Source organism: Ixodes scapularis, unplaced genomic scaffold, assembly GCF_016920785.2.
Source record: "Ixodes scapularis isolate PalLabHiFi unplaced genomic scaffold, ASM1692078v2 PGA_scaffold9__187_contigs__length_104089568, whole genome shotgun sequence".
Lineage (NCBI taxonomy): Eukaryota > Metazoa > Arthropoda > Arachnida > Ixodida > Ixodidae > Ixodes > Ixodes scapularis.
The window spans coordinates 58,773,347-58,796,327 of record NW_024609884.1 but is presented as its reverse complement, the minus strand read 5'-3'; the positions used below and the strand labels follow the sequence as shown (position 1 = coordinate 58,796,327).

At 46.9% G+C, this 22,981-nt stretch overlaps 2 protein-coding genes across 3 annotated transcripts in view; both read right to left on the bottom strand.

Annotated features, from left to right (window-relative positions):
* LOC8051991 (titin) overlaps nucleotides 1-10,867 on the bottom strand; it is a 148,906-nt gene extending 138,039 nt beyond the window's left edge. Inside the window, 3 exon segments of the mRNA XM_040498619.2 lie at nucleotides 9,225-9,255; nucleotides 9,967-10,234; nucleotides 10,523-10,867. Of these exon segments, the coding sequence (XP_040354553.2) occupies nucleotides 9,225-9,255; nucleotides 9,967-10,234; nucleotides 10,523-10,816 (593 nt within the window). The 5' untranslated portion in view covers nucleotides 10,817-10,867.
* A 1,378-nt stretch (nucleotides 10,868-12,245) lies between these two features.
* LOC121833829 (titin homolog) overlaps nucleotides 12,246-22,981 on the bottom strand; it is a 55,160-nt gene continuing 44,424 nt past the window's right edge. For both annotated transcript variants that reach the window (XM_042287511.1, XM_042287512.1), the window contains 10 exons: nucleotides 20,846-21,070; nucleotides 20,479-20,625; nucleotides 20,030-20,143; nucleotides 19,771-19,966; nucleotides 19,489-19,709; nucleotides 19,306-19,436; nucleotides 19,127-19,244; nucleotides 18,733-19,065; nucleotides 18,530-18,670; nucleotides 12,246-13,277 (listed from right to left, as the gene is read on the bottom strand). In XM_042287511.1, the coding sequence (XP_042143445.1) occupies nucleotides 12,546-13,277; nucleotides 18,530-18,670; nucleotides 18,733-19,065; nucleotides 19,127-19,244; nucleotides 19,306-19,436; nucleotides 19,489-19,709; nucleotides 19,771-19,966; nucleotides 20,030-20,143; nucleotides 20,479-20,625; nucleotides 20,846-21,070 (2,358 nt within the window). In that variant the 3' untranslated portion in view covers nucleotides 12,246-12,545. The remainder of the gene's footprint in view (nucleotides 13,278-18,529; nucleotides 18,671-18,732; nucleotides 19,066-19,126; nucleotides 19,245-19,305; nucleotides 19,437-19,488; nucleotides 19,710-19,770; nucleotides 19,967-20,029; nucleotides 20,144-20,478; nucleotides 20,626-20,845; nucleotides 21,071-22,981) is intronic.

Genomic DNA, 22,981 nt, shown 5'->3' with positions numbered 1-22,981 from the left:
CTACGCCACAGGCAGGGACAATGATCTAATCGTATCCTGAGCTTGGTCATTCGCTGGGATCCTTCTACTGTTCGTCCTGATTCGTTAACTCGAGTTCGGCAGGAATGCGAACGCACACACCTGAAGGCTGCATTGCGTCAGGCCTATTTTTAACCAGCCTCCTCGGTTGGGACGGCAACCGCACTTCGCACCCGAGCAACGGCGGGTCGGTCGCGGGAAGCGCGAGCGGGCAACGTGTCCCACCGCCTGCGCGCACGGCGCAGGGAGTGAAAAGCGACTGGATACCCGCTGCTCTAGCCAGTCCTCCCAAAACGTGAGCTTCTTTCTGCCAGACCGTGGCCCCGGGCCAGCGAGCCCCCCAGTTTAGCCCCCGGAGATGCCGCTGAGGCGAAAACCCGCGCGTTACTCAACGCACGGCGGGGAACCTCGCTGCTGGCTCCGCTCATTTTCCGTGTGTCGCCACCAATAGCGCTGCTCAGATCTAGCACTCGGTTCCAAAAACAGACCCTGCTGTGCCGCACGCCCGCCGCTCGCTCTGCGGGCACCAGTGACGCCCGTCTGTTTCGCAAGTTCGTCTCGAGAGCAAGACCGGCGGTCTTTCCGCGTTGGAGCTCCATCCGGGAACCTGGCCGTAATCTCAGACGGTGAAGCTACTCGATTGACACGCCTGGTTTAAAATTTGGCCTTCTTCTAGTTGATTTGCCTTCTTATTTTTTACGCGTTTTTGTTTCATTTTCCAATATATACCGCGATCCTATTTATGTAAGAGAGAACACCAGTTCATAACCTCCAGTAAGCTTGGTGAGCTGGCTTAGTTGATCCGCGGAACAGATACGCTGAGAACGAGAACAGCGTTTGTGCGTCGTACGTCTTCCTCTCTGTACTTTTTTTTTTTTTTTTACTTGTGCGCGTTTTTTTTTTAGCGTGTCTCATAAGCTAATCTTTCCGACACACTCTAAAAATTGCATGTGCGTGTGCTTCACTGCAGAGTAACACGCGCTGCACCTTAGGAAAAGCTTTCTGAGTTCCGTGCAGAACACGAGACAACGAATCACGGCAAAGAATGGCACGAGTCCAGCAAGTTCAAGATCGCAATATGATTAGACAAAAAAAAAAGAAAATGCCACGAGCAGACGGGCAGCGAGCGTGGCGTTTCACTTCCCTATTGTCCGTTAGCAAAAGCTGGCACAACGCGTTTTATACAAAACGTACCCCCTTCCCCCATTCCCCCCCCCCCCCCCATATACATATCTATATATATATATATTATTTTCTTTTTTTTTAGAAAGGGGGGAGGGGCAGCGTTGTAGATTTATAACTTGTTTCAACTTCAGTCCAGACGCAGCCGAAGCTACAAGGTAATGGGACCTATCAAACGGAGTCAAAAGCGCAAGTCACTATAGTATTTATGATTGATTCAGCGATGATAGGTCACGTACATAAACACGGTGAACAGCATAATAGTGCGCTTTTGACGCTGTGTGATTGGTTCCATCCTCTCGTAGCGTCGGCTGCGTCTGGCCTGAAGGTGAAACGAAGCGTAATAGCATTATGAGCTTCTTTATTCGCTGGGATCCTTGTATCGTTCGCTGTGATTGACGTCCTCCGTGTTCTGCAGGAGAGTGAACTTGCAGACTTTTTTTTAAATATATTTTGTGGCAATCACGGCGATCTTTAGACCATTTTCAATGAATCGCGGAACGCAAACTAAAAAGAAAATACATTATTTTAACAGAGCAAACGGGCGCGTGAAAACCTAATGCGCACTGTCCCTGCGCAGGTTGTATTTCTCAGCCAAACTACCCTTTGGGCTTTGTCCTTGGTTCGGCACCCTCTGTCGATCACACGGATGAATCCAACTCCTGTTGTGTTTCTTTTAGAATGCAGACGCGTCCCTTTCAGGCTTGAAGGCAACGTTGGCAGGCAGCCAAGGCCCAATCCGACCGTCCGGCCACGGTCGAACGCCACATCTCAATTTGAGCAAGTGAACACGACCATAAACAACAAAACGTTGTTGTTCCCTTTTTTTTCTCTTTTTTTGCAAAATGTTTGCCGAAGTTTAGTGCAAAAACCCAACTATGTTATAAAAAGAAGAAAGAAAAGAAACGCACGTAATAATTTTTTTTAAGGAGAAACATCTGTGTTTACTTGTTACCGTGACGGCTCTTGCCTACGTCGCATAATGGAGCCTACTGTCATCCCTGTCCCCGCGACAGCACTGCCAAAAGCAACATTGGCGGCATCGAATGTCTCTCTCTGTTGAATGACATTATTAAAAACATCGCAAAAGGACGGTAAAAAAGTAGAAGGAGCACTGCACAAACGTAAAAAGGGTGCTGTTTTTGATAATGTCGTTTAACATCCAACTAGCCCAGTATTCACCCTTTTACTCTCCTCTGCCTCGAAAAGAGAGTGGCACGACGCAGTGTGGCGCCTTCGGGAGATGCTGAGTAACAGAGAGTTGGGTCTGGCCTAATAAGGGTGCATCCTTTAGATGAACTTTTCACACAAACACACACACACAAAAAAAGGAGCCTTAATTTCAGAGTGTTACCAGAATGGGGAAAAAATATTTTATTTAAATTAATTTTAAAAAAAAGGTAAGGCATAGGTGTGGGGGACCGACTAAAAAGCTCTGGATTTGAATTAGCAGGACGAGGCTAACGTTGACTGTTTCGCTTTAGTTGGTCAGTTTTGGGGTAAACCTTATCACTCTAAAAAATATGCCTGAGCGTCTACTCACCCGAAAAACACTCAAGGAGCCAATCTCTGTGATCTACGAAATCAGCTAAGCGAATGATGAGGCGGAAGATCTATTTAGACCTCAAAATTTCGTCTGAGCTGTGGCATTACGCAATGTAAGCATGACGCTTTGCATAGCGTAATGCCACACCGCAGACTTTATTTTTTAGGTCTAAACGGATGTTTTGCCTCATCATTCGCTGAGCTGATTTCGTAGATAGCAGAGATTGGCTCTTTGAATGTTTTGCGGGTTACGTATAGCGCAGGCATGTCTTAGAGTGCTTGATATTGACTTTTTTTTTTGTTTTCTGTTTCACGGAGTCTTCTATCGGATAATCGTAACCATAAATAAGACCTAAAATAAACGAACAAGTCGATATACAGTAAAACAGAAAATACCTTGCAGTACAATTATATTTATGAACCGATCAGTCATATTTCCTCTTTTTTTTCTTAAAGTCAGCCAACACTAAATTTACAGCTAACACCGTACTGAACAAATCAAGTTATTCCGTGTGCGCGACATTTCTCTTCCAAAGTTTTCACCCGGCGAAAAAAAACAAATATACGATGTAAATATTCAGTTCCTTTTCTACGCACAAAGTATACGACTTCCTTTTTTTTTCACATAACGAACGAATTCTGAAGGCAGTGGCTTTATTTCTAAAGTTTGTGGTATTCAATTTTTCTGACCCAATGCATAGAGTGGAACAGATTATTTGTAAGGGTGTGCCTAACATGGAACCGATACTTTTTTTCTTTTTTTTTTTTTTTTGTGTGTGTGTGTGGGGGGGGGGGGGAGGGGCCAGGATGTCGTCAATTGTGGAATGTATTTGGACAGCAGCACTAGTTCAAACAAACTTTTAAAATAAAACAGGTAACAAATGGAATGTGATATATCAAGATAGGTAACCTCTGTGCACCGTCGAGGAAGGATTCCGCAAGTCAGAATTACAAATAGCCACGTCTCTCTGAGCACTCCGACACGTACTACGGTGCTACACGATGTGTTCCAGTGGTAGTATTCTCGAACTTTGAACACGTCACAGAGACAGCAATAGCGCTTTCTCATGATCACTTTGCGTCTTTTAAAACAAATGGAGAACACGGTCCCACTTAAACATTTGACTTGCACTGAGCCTGTTCAAATTCCTGGATTCACTTTCGTGAAATTATATGAAGCGAGGGGAATTGCGGTTCCCTCGTTCAAAAGACACCCAACCAACACGCCTTGTGAAAACAATGACAGGGATTCACCATCATAAAACTCTGCGACACTATGAAGATCCAGTTAGCTGCGCATAGCGCAAGTTCGTCTGCTTCTTTTGCAGGGGTTCTGGTGACGTCAGAAAGACGCCGAGCTCCGATTGGCTCTGATTGGAAGGATAGTGGGTAGGCCTCGAAGCAAGCTGCCTTGATGTCTATGCACCATCTTTCATTCAGAGCTCGGCGTTCTGACGTCACCACAACCTGCGCAAAAGAAGCAGACCAACTTGCGCTCCGCATACAGTGACAAGCTGCGGCCAAACGCAATCAGACAGGCAGCATCAGATGGTGTCGGCGGCGGCAGAAGAAACGCATGCTGATTTAGCAATCCAGTTTGTTCTTATCGCTATTAGTCCGCGACTCGAACGTTTTGCCTCCTGCGCTAGCGAAATGCCTAATATGGCTTTCTTTAGTTTGCAACCGAGACCGACGTGACAGCGGCTTCTAGGGGGGTTTCTCGAAGCTAAACTATACCCTATAAAAAATCTGGTAGTAAAAGAACTCTTAAGAGTTATTCTGCTTGTCCATATTTTGCACCCTAAAAAGGTCGGTTAAGCACCCCCCAAAAGGGTTCTTCGTGAAAAAAACTATAAGGGGTCTATTTAAGCTCCTTTTTTTTATGCGAAATGGATCTTCATGTCACAGCTGCCTTTCTAGGGAGTCAGGTGACGATAGTGCTTTAGGCGTAACCGTTCTTCATCAGCTGAAAGAGATCTTCGGGTGTCCAAGAGCCATTCAAGAACGGAATTTTTTTAGAGTGTAGGTGTTTAACTTTCCTACTTAGATGAAAACCCATGTTTTTTTTTATATATATATATTTTTTTAATTGTTGGCTTCTGCCCTAGAAGTCGTTCACTTTTCGTTCCCTTATAAAAATTATCAATGAGTTTCCAATTGAATTTCTAATATATTCTTATAGAGTACATCAGAAACCTAACTGAAACTCATTGACATTTTTTGTAAGAGTATACACCTGAGGCGCAACAGATGGGCCACCTGTGGGAGCGCCTGGTGGCGTGCTTCCTCCCAAGACGTTACAGCATACTTCAGAAAGTTCAAGGAGCGATAGCATAAATGCCTAGTGATATCCAGGTGAGATTAGCTCTGCAGAAATTATCTGGGTATTTGAACTCATTTGTGGTCCGTGACAGAATTATTCAACACAAGTACGGAAGAGGTTTTCGCTACTTTGAAAAGTGTTGAAAAAACATAAAAAACTAAAAAAAAAGGAAAAAAAATCTTAGAACGCATGTTTCATATATAGTACGGTAACCGCTTAATTCCTATTGTGATCTCGTTATTCTTCAAAATTAGTTGGTTCTCAAGGACTATGAAAGGTATTGCTGAAGAAAAGTCACTTCTCTTTTTGTCACTCATATGCATTTTGTATGTCAACACGTTAATTTTACTTTGAATCTAAAGGGTTTATATTTTAGAAGCAGAAGCGAACTGCGTTACCTCCAGACCATTTAAAATGCAGCTAAAATATTAAACCCGGCAAAATGTTGGTTTTCTTTATGAGCTGAAAATGGGAACTAAATGAACATGAATTAGAGTGAAATGCATTTATTTTTTGTCGAAAAAAAATAGTTTTAAATTAAATACCTATTGGGCGATGAGGAGACTGAAGCGAAGAAGCTGTGTTTTCCCTATCGAAATAATTACTTAAAACACGAAGTTAGAACGCGTTGTTTACCAAAATGTACTTTGCTTAGGGACTACGCTTCATAATAATGTCGATAGCTCATTGAGTGACTCCTATAAGCATCCATAAAGCACTTTGGTTGAGCATTCTCCCACTCTTCGTCCATTGCTTTCACGAGATGTTATGCCACATATACTCGAGTAGGGTGCCTCGACATTATTGTTCTTAGGATGGTGCCACTCTCAATTACAGTGCCCAATACCCGGTCAAAACGCGATCGCAGGAGAAATACAAAGAAGTAGCGTGCACTGAGGAGACGCCATCGCACTGGACGAAGCTGAAAGGTACAGGCCGAGAGACGATCTCTCACGTGCCACAGAAAACAAAAAGAAGCATCGCGCCACAAAATGACCTCATGTCAGCATCCCCAAGACAGGTGCGTGCGTGCATAACCTCGAGTTTACCTCGAACGTGGTGTGCTGCGCTATTCAAAATGCAGTAACGAAAGTGTGGTTCTGACATACGTTTGTTTTTCACGGGTATTCGCGCAAAGAAAACATATTTCAACGCCATGTCCTGACACGCCCGTGCCTCCCACAACGCCCCAAATAACTTTTGAGATGGGAGTATTCAACTCCGATCGACCTAAAGGCTGCGCTGCGACTCAGTGGCACAAGCCGCCCTTCGATTTCAAGGGTTCAGCGGTACACATCCAATTATCCATCAGTGGGAACACGTGCTTTTGTCTATACTGTTTTCTGTGTGGACAGTGAGGTGACACTGCTGGTGACACTGGCCCAGGTCTGGGAGGTGATCGCTTTAGGAGCAGGTTCCAGTCTCGCGCGGTAAGCTGACAGGGTAGCGACGGCGAAAAGCGCGTGCTATACCAATACCATACTTATTCGGTTTGAAATATCTTTCTATAGCGTAAGCACTCGATCCGCAAATGCGTGTTTCAAGGCCGCCATCTCGTGACTGTAGTCTTTACTTCCCTGTAAGGTGAACCGAGTATAAAGCGGAAGAAAAATGCACATAGTTACCCTCTGCCGCAGCGGACGTGACGATCGAATCCCAAGGCCTATAGTAATCAATTAAGGTGCGTGGCAGCTACCATCGACAACTCAACATTTAAAAAGTATTACTGGTAATAAATTAGGAGCACGACGTGCGGTTTTTTTAATTACGGAATTAAAAACTAAAATGTTGCGAAAAGGATCTCTCAGATGTTCAACTCATGAATATAAGAAATGTTTACATTGCAATAAAATTAAGCAACTGTCGCTCTTGCAAGCAATAATACAAATACTGCGAATGGTACGCAGATACCTAGAAAGTCCACAATGCCATTCCGTGACTACTTCGTTCCTTATCACTTTCTCCAAAACGTTCAACCTAAAAGCATAGGTATAACACACGCCTACACCGTAGCATGTAGATGTTTGAACTAACCGCGAAGCACTGTAATATGTGTTCGCCAGTTCGCAAACAAATCATACTTCGAATGAAAAGCGAGTCGCACTGAACAGCGGAGGCACCCATTCCGCTCCATGCAAGTAGTAGAGAGGTTTAGTAGATCGTGTTTTCAGGCCACCGCCTTTGTAACGGGAGCTCGCGCTGTCACTTCGGTGCATGCACTGAAGTACGCGCCCGTAGCGGTAGCGGGCCTTTGGAAAGGATCTTCAAAAACTGTTTAATAATCCCTTATTTCGCTCTTTGACCCGTATAATTGCCATGGAAACATCAGCAAAATCCCGGTATAGGAACGACGGTTAAAAGTTTGAAGCAGGCCTTATACCCTCACTAACTTTGTGACCTGAAGTTCGACGGGGAAACTTTGAAAGTAATCTACCTAGACGCTGGCGTAAATGCCTTGTCCGAGACTACTAACATGTTCAAAGATTTAACGTTGGTTTCACTTGGCTATTACTTGTCAGGATTAAAATAATTCTACAGAGTCTACAATACGATATCGAGTCATCTCTACCAACTGAAAAAGTTACCAAAATGAACCTACTTTAGATACTCGAGTACATCGACATTCTATTATTATGTAACACAATGAACTAAAGAAGGAAAACCCTTGAGGGAGCCTCAGAATTATGACCTCTGACGTTCATAATCGACGTAGCTTCGTTAATGACTGCGAAAGAGCTGAATTCCGAACGTCATATCTAAAGCTTAACCTCCTCCAGTGTGGTTTTTCTTTTAGCTCTTATTTTCAGCTTGAATATGATACACTATAATCATAAGACAAGTCACTTAATTTTGTAAAAAAATATTCCTGTCAAATGAAAAAAAAAATGCTCACCTCAGAAAAAAACTTTTTGAGGGGTGACTCCTTCCTAACTGAACACAACATATTACAAATCCACCAGTGCGCATCAATCAAAGTATATCTACTAGTGCAATGTCATATTAATAAATTTTGATTGCTATATAGTTTTCTTAGATAATGCGAGACATATTTTTCACTGTTCCAAACATTATTTCAAGTGACGTAATATTTTCTGAAGAACTCCGGTATTAAAATCAGTCGTAATAAACGAAGTGCCCACGAGTTTTGCAAAAGGGCTTAGCCAGAAGTTCAGAATAGAAGATGATTAATCATGACTCATGAGCTTTCGTTTCACTATGAAAGATTTCTCTTAAAAGTGTCAAAAGATTATTTCTGGCACGACATTGGATAACCGCTGACGTCACCAGACGAAAACGGAACGGCTGAGCGGAACTGTTGAGCGGAACTGTGCAACTGACACTTTTGTTTTTCTTTTTTTCAACGCAAGGAGGGTTATCCATTTGCAGTGAAGGGTTCATTCGTTTTTTTTTAAACAACAAGCGCATATCTTCACAGAAAAAGAGATGACTTAGTCGTGAAGGTACTGACATCATCCTGGACCACAGATAGTTTGGAAACTGACTATAGCTTCAACCGCGCACAGCAACATACAAGTTCGCACTACACTCGCAGGAACGCACACACGATGAATGATGGTGAAGAGGAAATGGTATCCAATTGACAGTTTGACCCTGGAAAGATAATCATCGATTGGAACAACGTGATATAAACTAGGTGTCACTGACAGGTCTACCCGCATACAACAATTGGAGTAACTGCTCATTTTGCATTGCTGAGCTGCCAGTGCTGCAGGATGGCGGGACGGATGTACCTGAACAACATGTATGGATGCATGATCTCAAAACTATACGAAACATCGCGAGGCTGGTTTACTGAACAAATTATCGAGAGCCGCTTTACTAGTCAGTGCACTGATCCGCGCTGTTACACCGAGAAAATTTAAAGTAGGCCATTTGACTCGGACCGTGCTCTTAGAAGCCCTGATGAAAAACGTCTAAGAGCACGGTACTCGGTTGATTGCCACAAACATGACCGAATAATCAAGCAAAATAAAAGGCGTAGCTACAGAGGTGCCCTACGAGGCTTGAGTCGGTGTCAGCCGAAGGTCCCACCCAGGAGGCATCCAGGTGGGACGTGCAGCCAGACCGATAGCCACATGGGACCAAGGGCATGTGTCAAGCCATGAGGCAGATAGGCATCGGAAAGGGGACTCACGTGTGGGGCGGCTGCACCACCATCCCGGTTTCTGCAAAGCAAGCGGACAAGAGTGCCCGTGAGATGGGAAGAAGGAGGGACGCGGCAGGCGGACGGCTGGGGAAGACACTCGGTGGTTCGTGCACTCGCAAAGGGGTACGCGGCAGAGAGGTTCTGGTTGGTACAACGCAGTGCGCGCTCTGAGCGAGACTCGAAGCAAGGCCAACGGTTTTGGCTTCGCTTGGAGTCGGTCTCCGCGGTGGGTTTTAAGAAGGACCACGGGGGCGACTTACCGTTTCGAGTCGGAGTCTAGAGAACGTCAAGCCCGGAGAGGCATCTCCAGACACTGGTCCCGAATTAGCAAGAGCGACGTTCCCGAGTCTCGACGCATGCGCTCGGCGCAGGAAATGACGCGAAGAGCGCCCCCTTCGCGGCTATTTTTGCCTAGGTGTAAGCTTACGCCGCCGCCATTTTTGGAAGCGCATTTTTGGGGGCTGCCGTATTTTCTGGTCCAGATTCTCTAGGGTTTCGGCCGCTGTTTAGCGCGCGCTTATTTTCGGCGCATTTCGGACGCGATTGACAATTAGTCGCATCATCGGGGACCGCCGTCCTAACCCTACGCAATCTCATGGGCACGAAAAAATCCGCCGCGCCGCTACCGGCCTCTCTCAAACACTTTTTTCAGCAAAGAGGCAAAATGCGCATTAAGTCGCCCGCAATGACACAGGCTCCAGGAATAGGCCGCCCTTGACTGAAGACTGACCCAAGACGGCAAGCCTGCAGCAGGCGCTCGTGTTGCCCACCAGGTTGGAGGCCGTGCACACGTACACTCCGGAGTCCTCCGGAAAAGCCTCCGGAATGCGCAGCCAAGCGCTCCACGGGGCCGGCCCAGACGGCTGGCCCACTTCGTGGTCTGGGCCCTGCACCCTCCGACCGTCCTTGAACCAGCGCAGCCGCGGAGGTGGACAGCCAGTCACCAACGCGCGCAGCGTCGCGGGCAAGCCTTCAGGCACGGAAACGTCCTCGGGGGCCTGCACATGCAGCGCAGGCGTTCGGACAGCTGTCCTCGCATCGCTTCCGCGACCTTCTTTGTACTCGTTTATTGACGTGCGTAATATCAGGTTAGCTCATCGCTGCGCTGCGTAGTGCGCCCGGCACCTCCGGCATCGGGTGGCACGTGAGCTGAGCAAGCCTTGGGCCGCCAGAGGCTACTCGTGCGCCAACTGCGGCGTGACACCAAGCGGGGCGCCCCGGGTCTTCCGCGCTCATTTTCCTGTTTGGTCCCGTGCCATTTTCTCAGTGCGCCAATTGGCACCCACCTGAAGGAAGACGGGAGGCGAGACACGCAGTCCAGTTGCCGGATTCTCAGCAATGACAACTGCCTTCTTCTTGGGACTCCAGACGGGACTAGCTGTCTTGGTGCGAATGATGGACCTCGGACTCTGGAACTGGCCCGTCTCTAGACAGAAGCTGGTGCGAACCGACAGCGGCTCGAACAACGAGGGCCTCTCTGGCACCCGGATGGGCTCCAATGTGTAGCTGCTTCCGAAGAGTGGGAAATCTGCAGCTTCGTACGTTGGCTCCAAGATGTCTGCTTCCGGGACCTTGGCCATGGGAATGGGCTCCACGCGACCCAGAGGCCCCGCGCGGGTCGCCCGGCTGCTGCTCAACTGCAACGGAGACGGACACGTCATAATCTAAACCCTGAAACATGGAGAAATTACAGTCTCAGGGTTTAGATTATGATGTTTCCTAACCAGCTCGGCCTGCATACTTTCGCTACTTACGGACACGTGTCCGCTTCGGCAAGCCCGCCGCAGTTCTTTGGAAACACCGGCTCACGCTAGGGCACCAAATTTGCGCCTGAGCAAGCAAGAGTCGATTTTTCGTGCGGTTTTATGCTTTCAGAATGTTCTCATTGGCGCTATTTACATTCCAGCTTAAGTTTGTTATTATGTTTGTTTACATTATACTGGGGTAACTAAAATGAAAAGGTTCAAAAGTAGACAGGACGAAGTTTTTTGTTGTTTTTTCTTAACCCATTCACGTTAAATTTACATCATGATAAATTTCCACAAGTTCACCTTGTTCTGATAGTCAGTTCCTGCTGAAGTCATTGGTTGGTCTGCTTGTGCTCCTCAGCCAATGTGATAGCACAATACCGACGCCGGCTTGTCCTCATTGACGTGACGTTGGAGTATAAGTAGCTCTACAGAATGTTTCGTCAGTAAAATAATGCTTGGTGGTAACTCTCTTGCAGCCTGTGCAATCCCGAAAGTCAGCAAACAGCTAGGAAGACACCGAATTCACCTACGTACTTGTTAATTCAGGGATTCTACCAACGTTGCCTGAGGAACTAAAACATACGTCAATATTCAAGGAAACTTATTCGAATATGTGACTCTACCAACCGTGTTTTTATACGCCCTTAACTAAAGTTTTTTTTTTTTTTTTTTTTTTTTTAGAAATTAGCTGTGGTCGTTTAGAAACTTGGGGTGCACCTCGATAAAAAAGTCAGAATTTTGGGTTCCATTGTGATGTTTCGTCACCTTCGGCTACCTCTTTGACGACGTCAAGGAAAGATCGACTGGCAGGCAGACAGGCACGTGCACTATACAGAGCTTTAGAGAACGTGCTGATAGCGAGCTTCGACGACATTCTTTTGACACCATCGAACGTGCCGTTATGAGCTGGCAGTAAGCCACGCTGGCGTCATGCCAAGTACGGCCCTTTCTTTGACGTCAGTTTTATCAGTGCGAAAAAGAGAACGCAGTAGTTATTAAATTCTGTAACCTTGACAAAAGTATTGATGTAATGATTTGGGTCTTCAAGCTAGTAGAGATAGTCCAAACACTGACTAAGTTCCCCTTTTAGTTGTCTATAATCATAGACATCTATGCACAACGAAAGCAGCAGTAGTGTCAGACACTGACTTAGCAGCTGACCGGTGTACAGCAAACCGAACCGACAGAACAGCCAATAGATTATCATCAAGATGCTCACTTTCTTTTTGGGTGGGAAGGAAACCACATGCAACACACATGGAACACAAACCAGGGCTTTATTTCACGTCAACCTTACAACTGGGAAGAAACGTCGCTGTTGCAGACATTTGTACGAGCATGCCACATGAAACACTGAGGAGAAAGGGGAGGAAGGGACTCCATTCCCAGCGGTAGCCAGGCAAAGAGACAGGTGGCCAGTCGCACAGGTGGCCACTCCGAGAGGAGGTGAGCCAGAAAAGCACTCTGGGGCCAATGTCTTCATGCCAGCCACGCCGAGTAAGAGAAGAAGCACACGACGGAGACACCGCGGGGCGCGCGCGGTGGCACAGGGGGACTGCTACTTGCGAAACTCCCACTTGTAGACCAGGGGTCCCCTCACCTCTTTGGTTTGCGTCTTGGTAATCTCGGTCACCCTCTTGGTCACCCGCCGGGTCACCTCTTCCGTGACCTTGTCGCGAGCGCCCTGTTGGTCCACGACTTTGGTGGTGATTTCCTCGGACACCTCGGGAGGCATCTCGTTCACCTGTGTCACCTCGGTGACCCTCAGCTGCAGGTCTCCGGAGAGGGCCACACCCGCCGAATTGTCGGGCTCCGATCGAGCGAGCTTCGTTTCGTAGACCTTCACCTCGCGAGCCCTGTGGAGGGCTTCCTCGCGTGCCTCGGCGCCACTGCCGTCGTCGTCCTCGTCCAGAACCACCAGACGCGTGTTGGCTGTCACGGTGCCTCCGGGCCCCTGCACCCGCACTTGCAGATCTCCAGAGTCTTCCGGGAAGGCTTCCGAGATTGTGAGACTGAAGACTGCCAGCGAGGATCCGGCCACGGACTCGTGCGATCGGGAGAGTCGGAAGTCTGGAGAGTCACTGATGGCTTGGCCCGACCGGAACCAGGTCGCATCCAGCGACGTGCCTGGCGGCTGGGCGGCAGCAACACTCAAGCACACCTTGGTGCCGCTCTGGACCACCAGCTCCGCGGGCAACGAGCGGGCCAGGCGCACGTCGTGTCCCCTCCCGTCAACTGAGATGACTTGGGGCGCCGTCTTGACCAGCGTCAGCGGCACCGCCTTGGCTTTCTGGAAGGGAGAATGATCCATCACTACCCATTGGCGACGATGTTTCAATGCCCCACTTTAAGCAATGCCCTTGTGTGTATGCGGCTCGCGAAGCACTCGCAAAGTCAGTCATTTTTTCCTCTCAATAGCTTAGCCAGTCCGTTGAACGAAAGGCATCGTACTCCAGTCTTGGTGGAAACAAAATGTCCACCCTTTAGCCAGTGAAGTGTGCGACCACCACGGTGGAAGAAACATATTTAGGTGATGACTCTGGGTCCGACGCGCCGGCCACGTTATGTTCGGGCACTGAGCGCGCTTCACTCGCACGGGGATAGATGGCGCCCAAGTATGGGGTCTCTCCCAAACCGTGTTTCTTCCACCGTGCTCCAGGCTTCACTCGCACGGGGATAGATTGCGCCCAAGTATGGGGTCCCTCCCAAGCCGTGTTTCTTCTACCACTGCTCAAAGCGAACGTCATTCGATGGAGCTTTAAACAAGTGCACTCGCTCTAAACAGTTCCGGTACCCCGAATCGCACTTGGGAACGAAGTACTCCTTTCCAATCCTTATAGAATGGCTTCTTCTTCGGGTTAAGGCTCACCTTCGTGCAGGAAGGTGGCACCTGTGATCGACACAGCACCAAAGCAAAACACGAGGCTAGCCACTGGCCCCACACCACCACTACACCACCACACCGAGAAAAAGGCGAGCACGCTACACTGCCGACACCGTGGCCGCCGAGGAGGGACCCCATACCGCAGCGCCCACCGCGGCGTCGCGAAACTAACTACTCCTGGTTCGAGGCTAGCTACGAACACGATCTATTCGTTCGCTCCCCGCGGGAAGAACGGCGAGTGACTCCACCTAAATGTGTTTCTTTCACAGTGGTGACCACCAAGGGAAGATCAATTATTGGTGTTACGAGTGCGCCACGACGCAGTATAAATGCTGATATGTCTGAGCATGTACAGTCATGGTTGTGGTACAATAGACCTTCGAAGCACTATCTCAAATCATCCTCGAGACCCTGCACCTTAACCTCCTCTTTGAAATCAATAATATAACAATTTTGTGCGTAAAGGTTAATTCATTTTTTACCATTTCATGAACTCTATTCGCCCTTTTTTTTTTTTTTCAGCAAACTCAGTAGAGCCATCTATTGGCTAAATTTAGGAAATATACGTGAACACTTCCGGCACACTTCCGGTTCACGTATATTTCCTAAATTTTGACTCGTCATTCTTTTATCATAAGAATGGATTAAATGTGACAGTGTATTTCCAGAAGATAGCGTGTATATTTGATTTCGAAAATACTGCGAAACCCGCCGTCTAGTTCAGGACCGGAAGTGGTTAAGGGCAATTTGCACAATGGCGCCACCACGTTTCAACTCACGCGAGAAAGAGCGAATTCGTTCGATGACAGATCAAGAACCCAGTAGATGCTCTGCCTCGAGCGCCAGCTTTCCGCCTTCGATAACACAACGTCACACGCGCAGAAAAAGCCCGGCAGAACCGACGAGGTAGAGGTGCTCAGAGCGCTAAACTGGTATCCCGTTTACTTGGCAAAAATTACCCCCACCTGGCTGCCGCCTTGTTCTAGAATTTTGACCACTATACTCCGCGACAACTTTTCTTGGCAATGCAGTGGAAGGTACAGGCCCGCGTCCCCTCTCCCATTTTGAGTGTGCGCGGGCTCTCCTCCTCTCCCCGCAAATGGGGGAGGAGGAGAGCCTGCGTACACTCAAAATGGGAGAGGGGACGCGGGCCTGTACCTTCCACTGCATTGCCAAGAAAAGTTGTCGCGGAGTATAGACGCCTGACCGTACCAAATCCTGAGGCTTGTACACAAAACTGAGCCGAGATTGGTATTGCGATCGCTGTAAAAAGCCTTTTTTTTTTTAATACTGTTAGCCCCAAAGATCAGTGTCTAGCTCCAATAAAAACTCAAAATACAGCACCTCGGCTGACGGCATCTAGCGGAGGCATTGTGAAGCTTCCCGAGTTTTTGTCGTAAAAGGAGATTTTGGACTTAAAACAAACGATACATAACTTATCTCGTCGGAACTGTTATTAAAAATCAATAAGGAATTATTTGTGCGCGGTACCTCACTAATATCTAGGCGTAAAACTATACGGTCACGTGTCCAGTGGTCAAGAGTGTGAGACATAGCGGCGGCCGATTGGGGGTCACGTTCAGCTGCAAGTTTATCGCTCTAAGCCTCTCTACTTCGCTGGGCGAAACCTAACAAGCGCGTGCTGGAGGCACGCGCTTGTTAATCTTGTCACCAACTACGGATGTAGGCAACACAGCATGGCGTCCCGGCTGGTGCCCCATCCTTGCAAGTTCTTACAGCATGTCTATGTCTCCTCCGGCATTTTGTCCGTCGCAAGAAAACCTATGAAAGGTGTGTAGAATATCCGGACGCGAGCTTCTAGTCTTCAGGCTGCTAACATTCAGCGCCGGCTCGCTTGCCTCTAGCACGTCTGTGTGTCATGCATTGATGAGGTTTTCCTCAACTTCGCTCGGAGCACAGTACGTTTTTTGTTTTGTTTTTTGTGTGTGTGTGTGTTTTTTTTCTAGTGTTTCAGGTACAGCTTTAAACCCATGAGGGGTTGGATGACTACTATTTTTTTTTAATAGCTCAATAAAACAAAAATAAATAAAAAAATGATTGTAGAAAACAAACTTGAAGTAGCGGTACGAACGTCTGGAAGTCTAGAGCTTTCCGATTGGGAATAAAGCAATTTGGTATTTTCTCCCACCTTCGACCACGCCAGAACTTTATGAGAAGTCGATCCCGAGAAAATGGTCTGCAAGATAATAAGCATGCGAGCTAGTCCATAGCCATTCAGGGGGATAACTCGATCAAAAGTAACCGAAACTTAACATAGAGACGAATAGCTTTTTCTGCCCACACAATTTTGCGTTTGTTGATTTATTAAATTAAATCGATCACTAGTTCATATCGTCATGGTTTCTACACAATATTATATCCCGTACCTTTAATTGATAGCACGACCATTTCCCTCACGAGCAAGCAAGCTCCCCAGCGACAATGCGTAGCATGCAGCATTTTACGTAGGTGCACAAGGTATTTCACCAGCGACTGAAATGATATTTAAAAAAGGCATTTTAAATAAATAAACTTTTCTATCGCGATAACATTATCGACCGTGGCGGATGTCAGGTTACGAGTATAAATTGATAATCAGCAAATTATTTGCCTAAAATACATTATTTACCTTTTTGAAATATTCGCATTACACTTGGAGATTTAATGTCGGTCGTCAAAATGTGCCCTGGTTGTTAAAATTCAGACAACTAAATTCTGGTCCACGCTATTCTCGTGCAAATTTAAGCCGCGAGGAGACTGAGATAACGAAACTGGCATACAAAAGAGCGACGGAAGTTCCACCAGGAAGCAACGTCAGCCCGCGTAGCGGGCGCAGGTAGCGAGTCATCTCGAGCCGAACGACAGCGCCGCAGTATCTGAGGGTCACGTGGTCGTAGAAGAGGCGCGGTACAGTCTGATGTCCCCTCGGGAGGGCAGCGTTAGACATTTTCTTTCCCTCAAGTTCCATATGGCGTACTGCAGATGCCCTAACTTTGCCATTGAAAAACGCGATTAAGAATTTAGTTTTCAGACTTCTCGCGTATTTGGACGACGGGGAACAAAGCTTGAATAAGATTGTGCCAGATAAGGTGTCTGTGTAAAAAAAGGTTAAGTAGTGCATTTTATGTAATATGATTGTTAATTATCACTTCTTGTTCATACCCTGACCTCGGCACCACGGTCGACAACGTTTTATCGAAGGCAGCATTTTTTTTTCAAGTGACCTCATTTTTTTTATTTATTCTCAGTCGAAAGATTGAGGACGCAGATGATCTGCTGAATATTAGGCAACATAATCGAACCGGAGACACGGAAGCAAAAAGTTTTAATATTTTGCCCTATTCTCAATCGTTGGTGCAACATCCGGTATATTAGAAAGACTGCAAAGTTCAGGTTACAATACGCGGTACGTCGATATAATATATATATATATATATATATATATATATAATGTCTGGACCACTCTAAAGGCTGGTCCAGACATTTGCGTAAATGTGGTCGAGTGTGTTACGACTCCCTGTGTTCCACTACGACGCGTAGCGCGGACCTCGGTTGCCATAGCAGCCATTTCGTCGTAGGAAATCATAGGCGGTCCTAACGTAGTCGGCCACGCTTTATCGCAAATGTCTGAACCTGCCTTGAGGATTGCCCGCGCGTCAACATCTTCCCGTTGTGCGTTGAGAACAAATCACTGCGGTATTCAGAGGAGCTCAGTAAATGGCGAGGCTAAGACAAAAAAAAAAAAAAAAAATTCCGATAAAGTTGTTTTTTTGTTGTTTTTTTTAGTGGATCAATGGGCATGACTTGTCGTGATCGGTGACCCAGCGAAAGTCTCATTATTCGGTCCAATCGTTTTCCTTCTTTTCCGAATCATCATTTGTTTAGGTTGCCTGTTCATGACCTCACTGGAGTTAGCTTTTCTGAAACTGCAAATGTTCCTAATTGTGAGTAACACTGCTTCACGCGGGAGTCAGTGTCTCGTCAAGTCCTAACTTCTTTTTTATATAATTGGGAACCAACGTAATTTTTTTTTTGTCTCTTGCGACACACGAACTGCGGAAGAGGCTCTGAGCCCACAGGAAGCAACGCTCCAATCAACGCCGGCCCAGTGCTTCGAGGGACACTGAACGGCAGCAAGTGTAGCTTTTTTGGGCGCCTCTCGTAAATCAAAGGGCACTAACGGGTCCACACCTTTCTGTGTTTGTCGTTGAGTGACACGGATGGGCCGATTTCCAGCAGTAGCTTTAAACTACGTCCCCTGCTTGCTGACCACACACACCACTACCACCCCCGCCGCCAGCACCATGCTCCTCATTTTTCGTGATGTCAGAACAATAGTAGTGCGTTCGTGGTGGGTGGCGTAATGACGCCACTTCTCTCTGGAAATTCGGAACCTCTCCTGCAGTAAAAATGCTGCAACAAACTATAGTATTTTTCTAATCCAATATTCGAGCTTGCAGTAATAGCTAGGTTCTTATAATATAGCGCAACCTTTCAAACACCCGGGACCCGGGTCAGGTGTTTTATTTACACCCTTTGTCCCCGTCGCCCCGAAATAAAATGGCAAAAGAAATACAATACAAACAAAGCCTATGAATCTTATGATCATTCAGCACTACAAATGCTGCACCAGTGGAAATATGAATCCAATAACGCACCTCCACGCGTTCCACGTGAACCCGACAGCCAGTGCGCGTGCGGCCTCCAGCGTTGCTCGCTTCCAGCTCGTAGTGGCCGCCATCTTCGTTGAACGCTTCGGGAATGGTGAGCCTGACTGCACCGTCCGTGTCGTGCTTGATCTGCATCCGAGAAGCATCTGTTGCAGACGAGCAAATCAGAAACAAATCGAAAGGCAGCGCACCTGATAGTCACTGCCGGGCACCACTTCGTTGCCGTCCTTGAACCAACGGACAAAAGGCGGCTCAGGGGCCCACAACTTGGCACTGAGATCAACCCTGGCGCCTTCGGCAACGTTCACATCGCGAAGAGGCTCCAAGAACACCGGAGCGGCTAGTGGCACACGGAGGCGGCACTGCGTGAAGCAGCTGCCCATGGTGTTGACCGCTGAGCAGCGGTAGGTGCCTGCATTTTGAGCTGAAACTCCATTCAGCACCAGGGAGCACTTGTCGCCTTGAAAAAGTAGTCGCACTCGCTCGGACTCCTTGATCGGCTGGTCGTCATGGTACCAGATCACCTGTGCCGGAAGTGGACTTTATATTGCTCGAGATGTCTTACCGGGAGGAATGGTCGCATACTTCCGGTTCAGGCTCTCCCACGATGATACACTCGAGAGTGACTGGCTCCGGTCCGGGCTTGACTTCTAGGTCCACTAGCCCCTTCAGCACACGCGGAGGCTCCGCAGGTGGAACGTCTCTGCAGAAGCGAGACGGTTGTCAAGGCGACGGAAATGCGTGACACTGCAGATTACACTTACTCCGCGACCTTGACCTGCGAAGAACAGGCTGTCTGACCAGCTTTGTTCTGGGCCACTGCCGTGTAGGTACCAGAGTCACTTTGCACGGCATCGTTGAGGACCAACACCGCTGTGCCTTTCTCCAGGGAAGACTGAAATGAAAGACTGTTCTCTTTCCTGCACGGCACTTTCAACTCTGCTAACCTTGGCGGCGTCCCGAACAGGCAACAAATCTTTCGACCATGACACTCGTGGCTCGGGTTGTCCTTCTACACGGCATTCAAGACGAAGTTGGTCCCCAGGGCGAAACCGGGCAGTGGCAGGCAGTGGTTTAACGAAGGTTGGTTCCTGAAATGTTCCGGTCTCGACCGACTGTTCGAGGGCTTCAATGAACACCTCCTCAAGTTCTTGCTGTCTAGGTTGCTCTGAAAGAAAAGATAAACAAAGTCAGCATGTTTTCTAAAGCTCATGAAGGGGCTCGCTTACCTCGAACACTCAGGCGACACGATGTTTCAGCCATTCCAGCAGCATTGATAGCTTTGCAAGTGAACTTCGCTGAATCATCTGCCAACGTCTCTTCTATGGTGAGCTTCTGCTCAGAGCTACCGTCTTCGAGTGGTTGACTCGCAGTAACATAGTCTGAGTTTCCCCGAACAGAAACACCGTCTTTGTACCACTGAACCTGTAAAACGAGATAATTTCCTTAGATGTCGAGTCCTCAGTATCGTTGAATAAAGAGCCCTACCGTCGGTGCAGGCTGCCCGGCGAGCACGCACACCAGGCTGCATTTGGAACCATCCTGTACTTCAACATCATCCAGAGGTACCACAAACGAAGGTCCGCAGATCTGATTTGCTTCCTTGAAATCGCAGTGAAGTAGACCCAGAGGATAAAAACACATGCCACGGGTTACATAAACCAATAATCGATTTCTGAGACACTAGAGAGAAATTACAAACTAGATATTTGCAACTGTTTTGAATACACAAGAGGATATTAATTACGCGGAACAAGACATTCATGAGGTAATGTAGTGATATTTGATAGTAGAGCCTCCAAAGATGTCCCAAGACAGCATGCTTAATGAATACAGGACGAGTAAAATTGATATAGTAAAGACAATATTTAACTTGAGTCAGAAAATGCCGAGCTCATTTCTATGGCATACTAAAGGCCCCCGATGCAAATGCCAACCTTTCTGTCAAGCGGCTGTGGAGGCGGGGCCATCGCCTCTTTGTGAAAAGCACGCCAGCGAGACGTCAGCTGCTCCAGTTCCATGCGAGCAGAGTCCGTTTGCGTTCGAGACGAGCTGCTTAATATTTCGATCCTCTTCTCCAAAGTCTAGGAAGAGACATAGAAATGAGACTAAGACAAGTGCTAAGAATGGTGTAAAAAATATTTCCCAGCCTTTTTTTTTCTTTTAAATTTATCTAGGCTACTTTAGTGTCTTTCTTTCTTATCCTTATTTTCTAGTAACTTCCTCGATAAGCAGGAGGCTGTCTCTAACCAAAGGCTACCAAACTGCGCCACTAACGCAAACACAACGCGAAACACAACTTGCCTGAATCCGTTGTTGAAACTCCACCATATGGCACTTGGATGAGTCCCTCTTCAGAGAATCGGTCAGCTCGCGCACCTGGTGGTTAATCTGCTGCAGCTCTTCATTGAACTTACTCATCTGAGAGTCTTGCTGAGACTTGCGCAGGCTAGCCGCCAGCATTAGTCTGCGGTTATCCACCAGGAAGTGAATCTTGTCTCGGTCCAAAACAGCCGCTTCACTGGGCTCCTGGACAGAGTTTGACCAAGCTAAAATCAACTTTCTGACTTTCTACTCCAAATAGAACAGTGACATCGCATGCAGGACGAGGAAGTGCGTCTTACATGTACCACTGCGTGATTTACCATGATGGAAACATCCTTAGATAATAAAAGAGGCGGCAGAAATGACAATAGCTTCTTTACTCCAATTGGCAGATAAATGTAGAACGGTCATATAAATGTAAAGTCATATCAATTTAGAAATGTACCGGACAATGAGTATCTTTGATTTGTTTAGTATATAAGGCGGTGGAGAACATTCTTCTCTCCAATTTACGCTGGCTTAACAATGACATATTAGCTGCAATTAAACTTAAACAAATTGCTTGGAAACGCTGCCGGCGCTCACCACACAACCAAAGCCTGCATGTAGAATTCAGATCTATCCGCAACAGAGTTAGCGCACTCATTCGCTCTGGTAATCGGGCTTATTTTCAAAAACAGTTTTCTGTATCTCGGAGCAATGCTGTTAAAACCTGGTCATTGATCAACGAATTGCGCGGTGTCTCTCCGCGCATGCGAGGAAGCATTTTAAAAGACACCTTCGGTATTAACTCACTTGCTGCTGCAAATCTTTTTAACGATTTCTTTGCCTCTTTTTCCGGAACAGCCAGAAAAAGCTCAATGTGTTCATCTATTCCTAACTCGAACTCTGCTTCCGCTTTTCTTCCTTACATGACAGCAAGCAACTTAGAATCTATAATACTGAGCCTCAAATTCAACAAATCCCCTGGAATAGATAAAATACGCCTTAGTGATCTTCGAAGAAATTTCACTTACATTAAGGATATACTCCTTTTACTTTTCAACAATATAATCGAGACTGGTAGCATACCCCGTGCATCAAAAACTGCAGTTGTCAAACCCCTATTTAATGGAGGTCAGAGAAGTAAGGTAGAAAACTATCGCGCAATATCTATTTTACCATGTCTGGCACAAATATTAGAAAAATATATTTATATGACGATGGCACCCTTTATTGATTAATATCAAATCATGTCTCCGAGTCAGTATGGCTTTATAGCTGGCCGAGGAACACAACCTCTCTTGGACACGTTTTCTGATGACTTAAATTATGGCTTTGAGAATAACCTTTTCACTTGCGCATGCTTCTTTGACGTGTCAAAAGCGTTTGATACTGTTAATTACTCTATACTACTTAGCAAAATTTCAGCCATAGGATTCCATGGACCTTTCTTGTCACTTTTAGAAAATTTTCTGCTTGGGCACACAGTTGGTTTTAGTGAACAATGTGCAAAGTTCCACGGTTAGTTTAATAGCTGGCGTTCCGCAAGGGTCCGTTCTTTCTCCACTATTGTTTAACATCTATGTCAATGACTTACATAGCGTGGTTTAAAACTGCATTATTTACCAATATGCAGATGACACCCTTTTATTAACACGTCATACTTCCTACCCAGAAGCGCTTCAGATGCTCCAGCAGTCCTCCAACAAAGTCATGGACTGGTTTTCTCGTAACTTGATTTCGATAAATGTGTCAAAAAGAAAACTTGTCTGCTTTCGCAATCCCCTGAAAGTAGTGTCCTTAAATATTCCTTTTTTTGCTACACACATCAAACTGTAGCTCGCGCCATCTGTGCTGAATACCTCTATGATGCTGCCATGATGGCCAGCATCCTATTTCAGGGTGGTCACCAGTATTCTAATACCCGTGCCACACGGGCAACTCGAATGCCATTTACAACGAAAGACATTTGAGCGGACGGTCAATCAGCGCGCGACACTCCGGGCGTAGCGCATTCCACGCGCGACAGACTGCCGAACTGATTCACCCATCACACAAATGTCATTCGTTGTAAATAGCATTCGAGTTGCCCGTGTGGCACGGGTATAAGGGTGTTGGCCATAGGATAAGCTG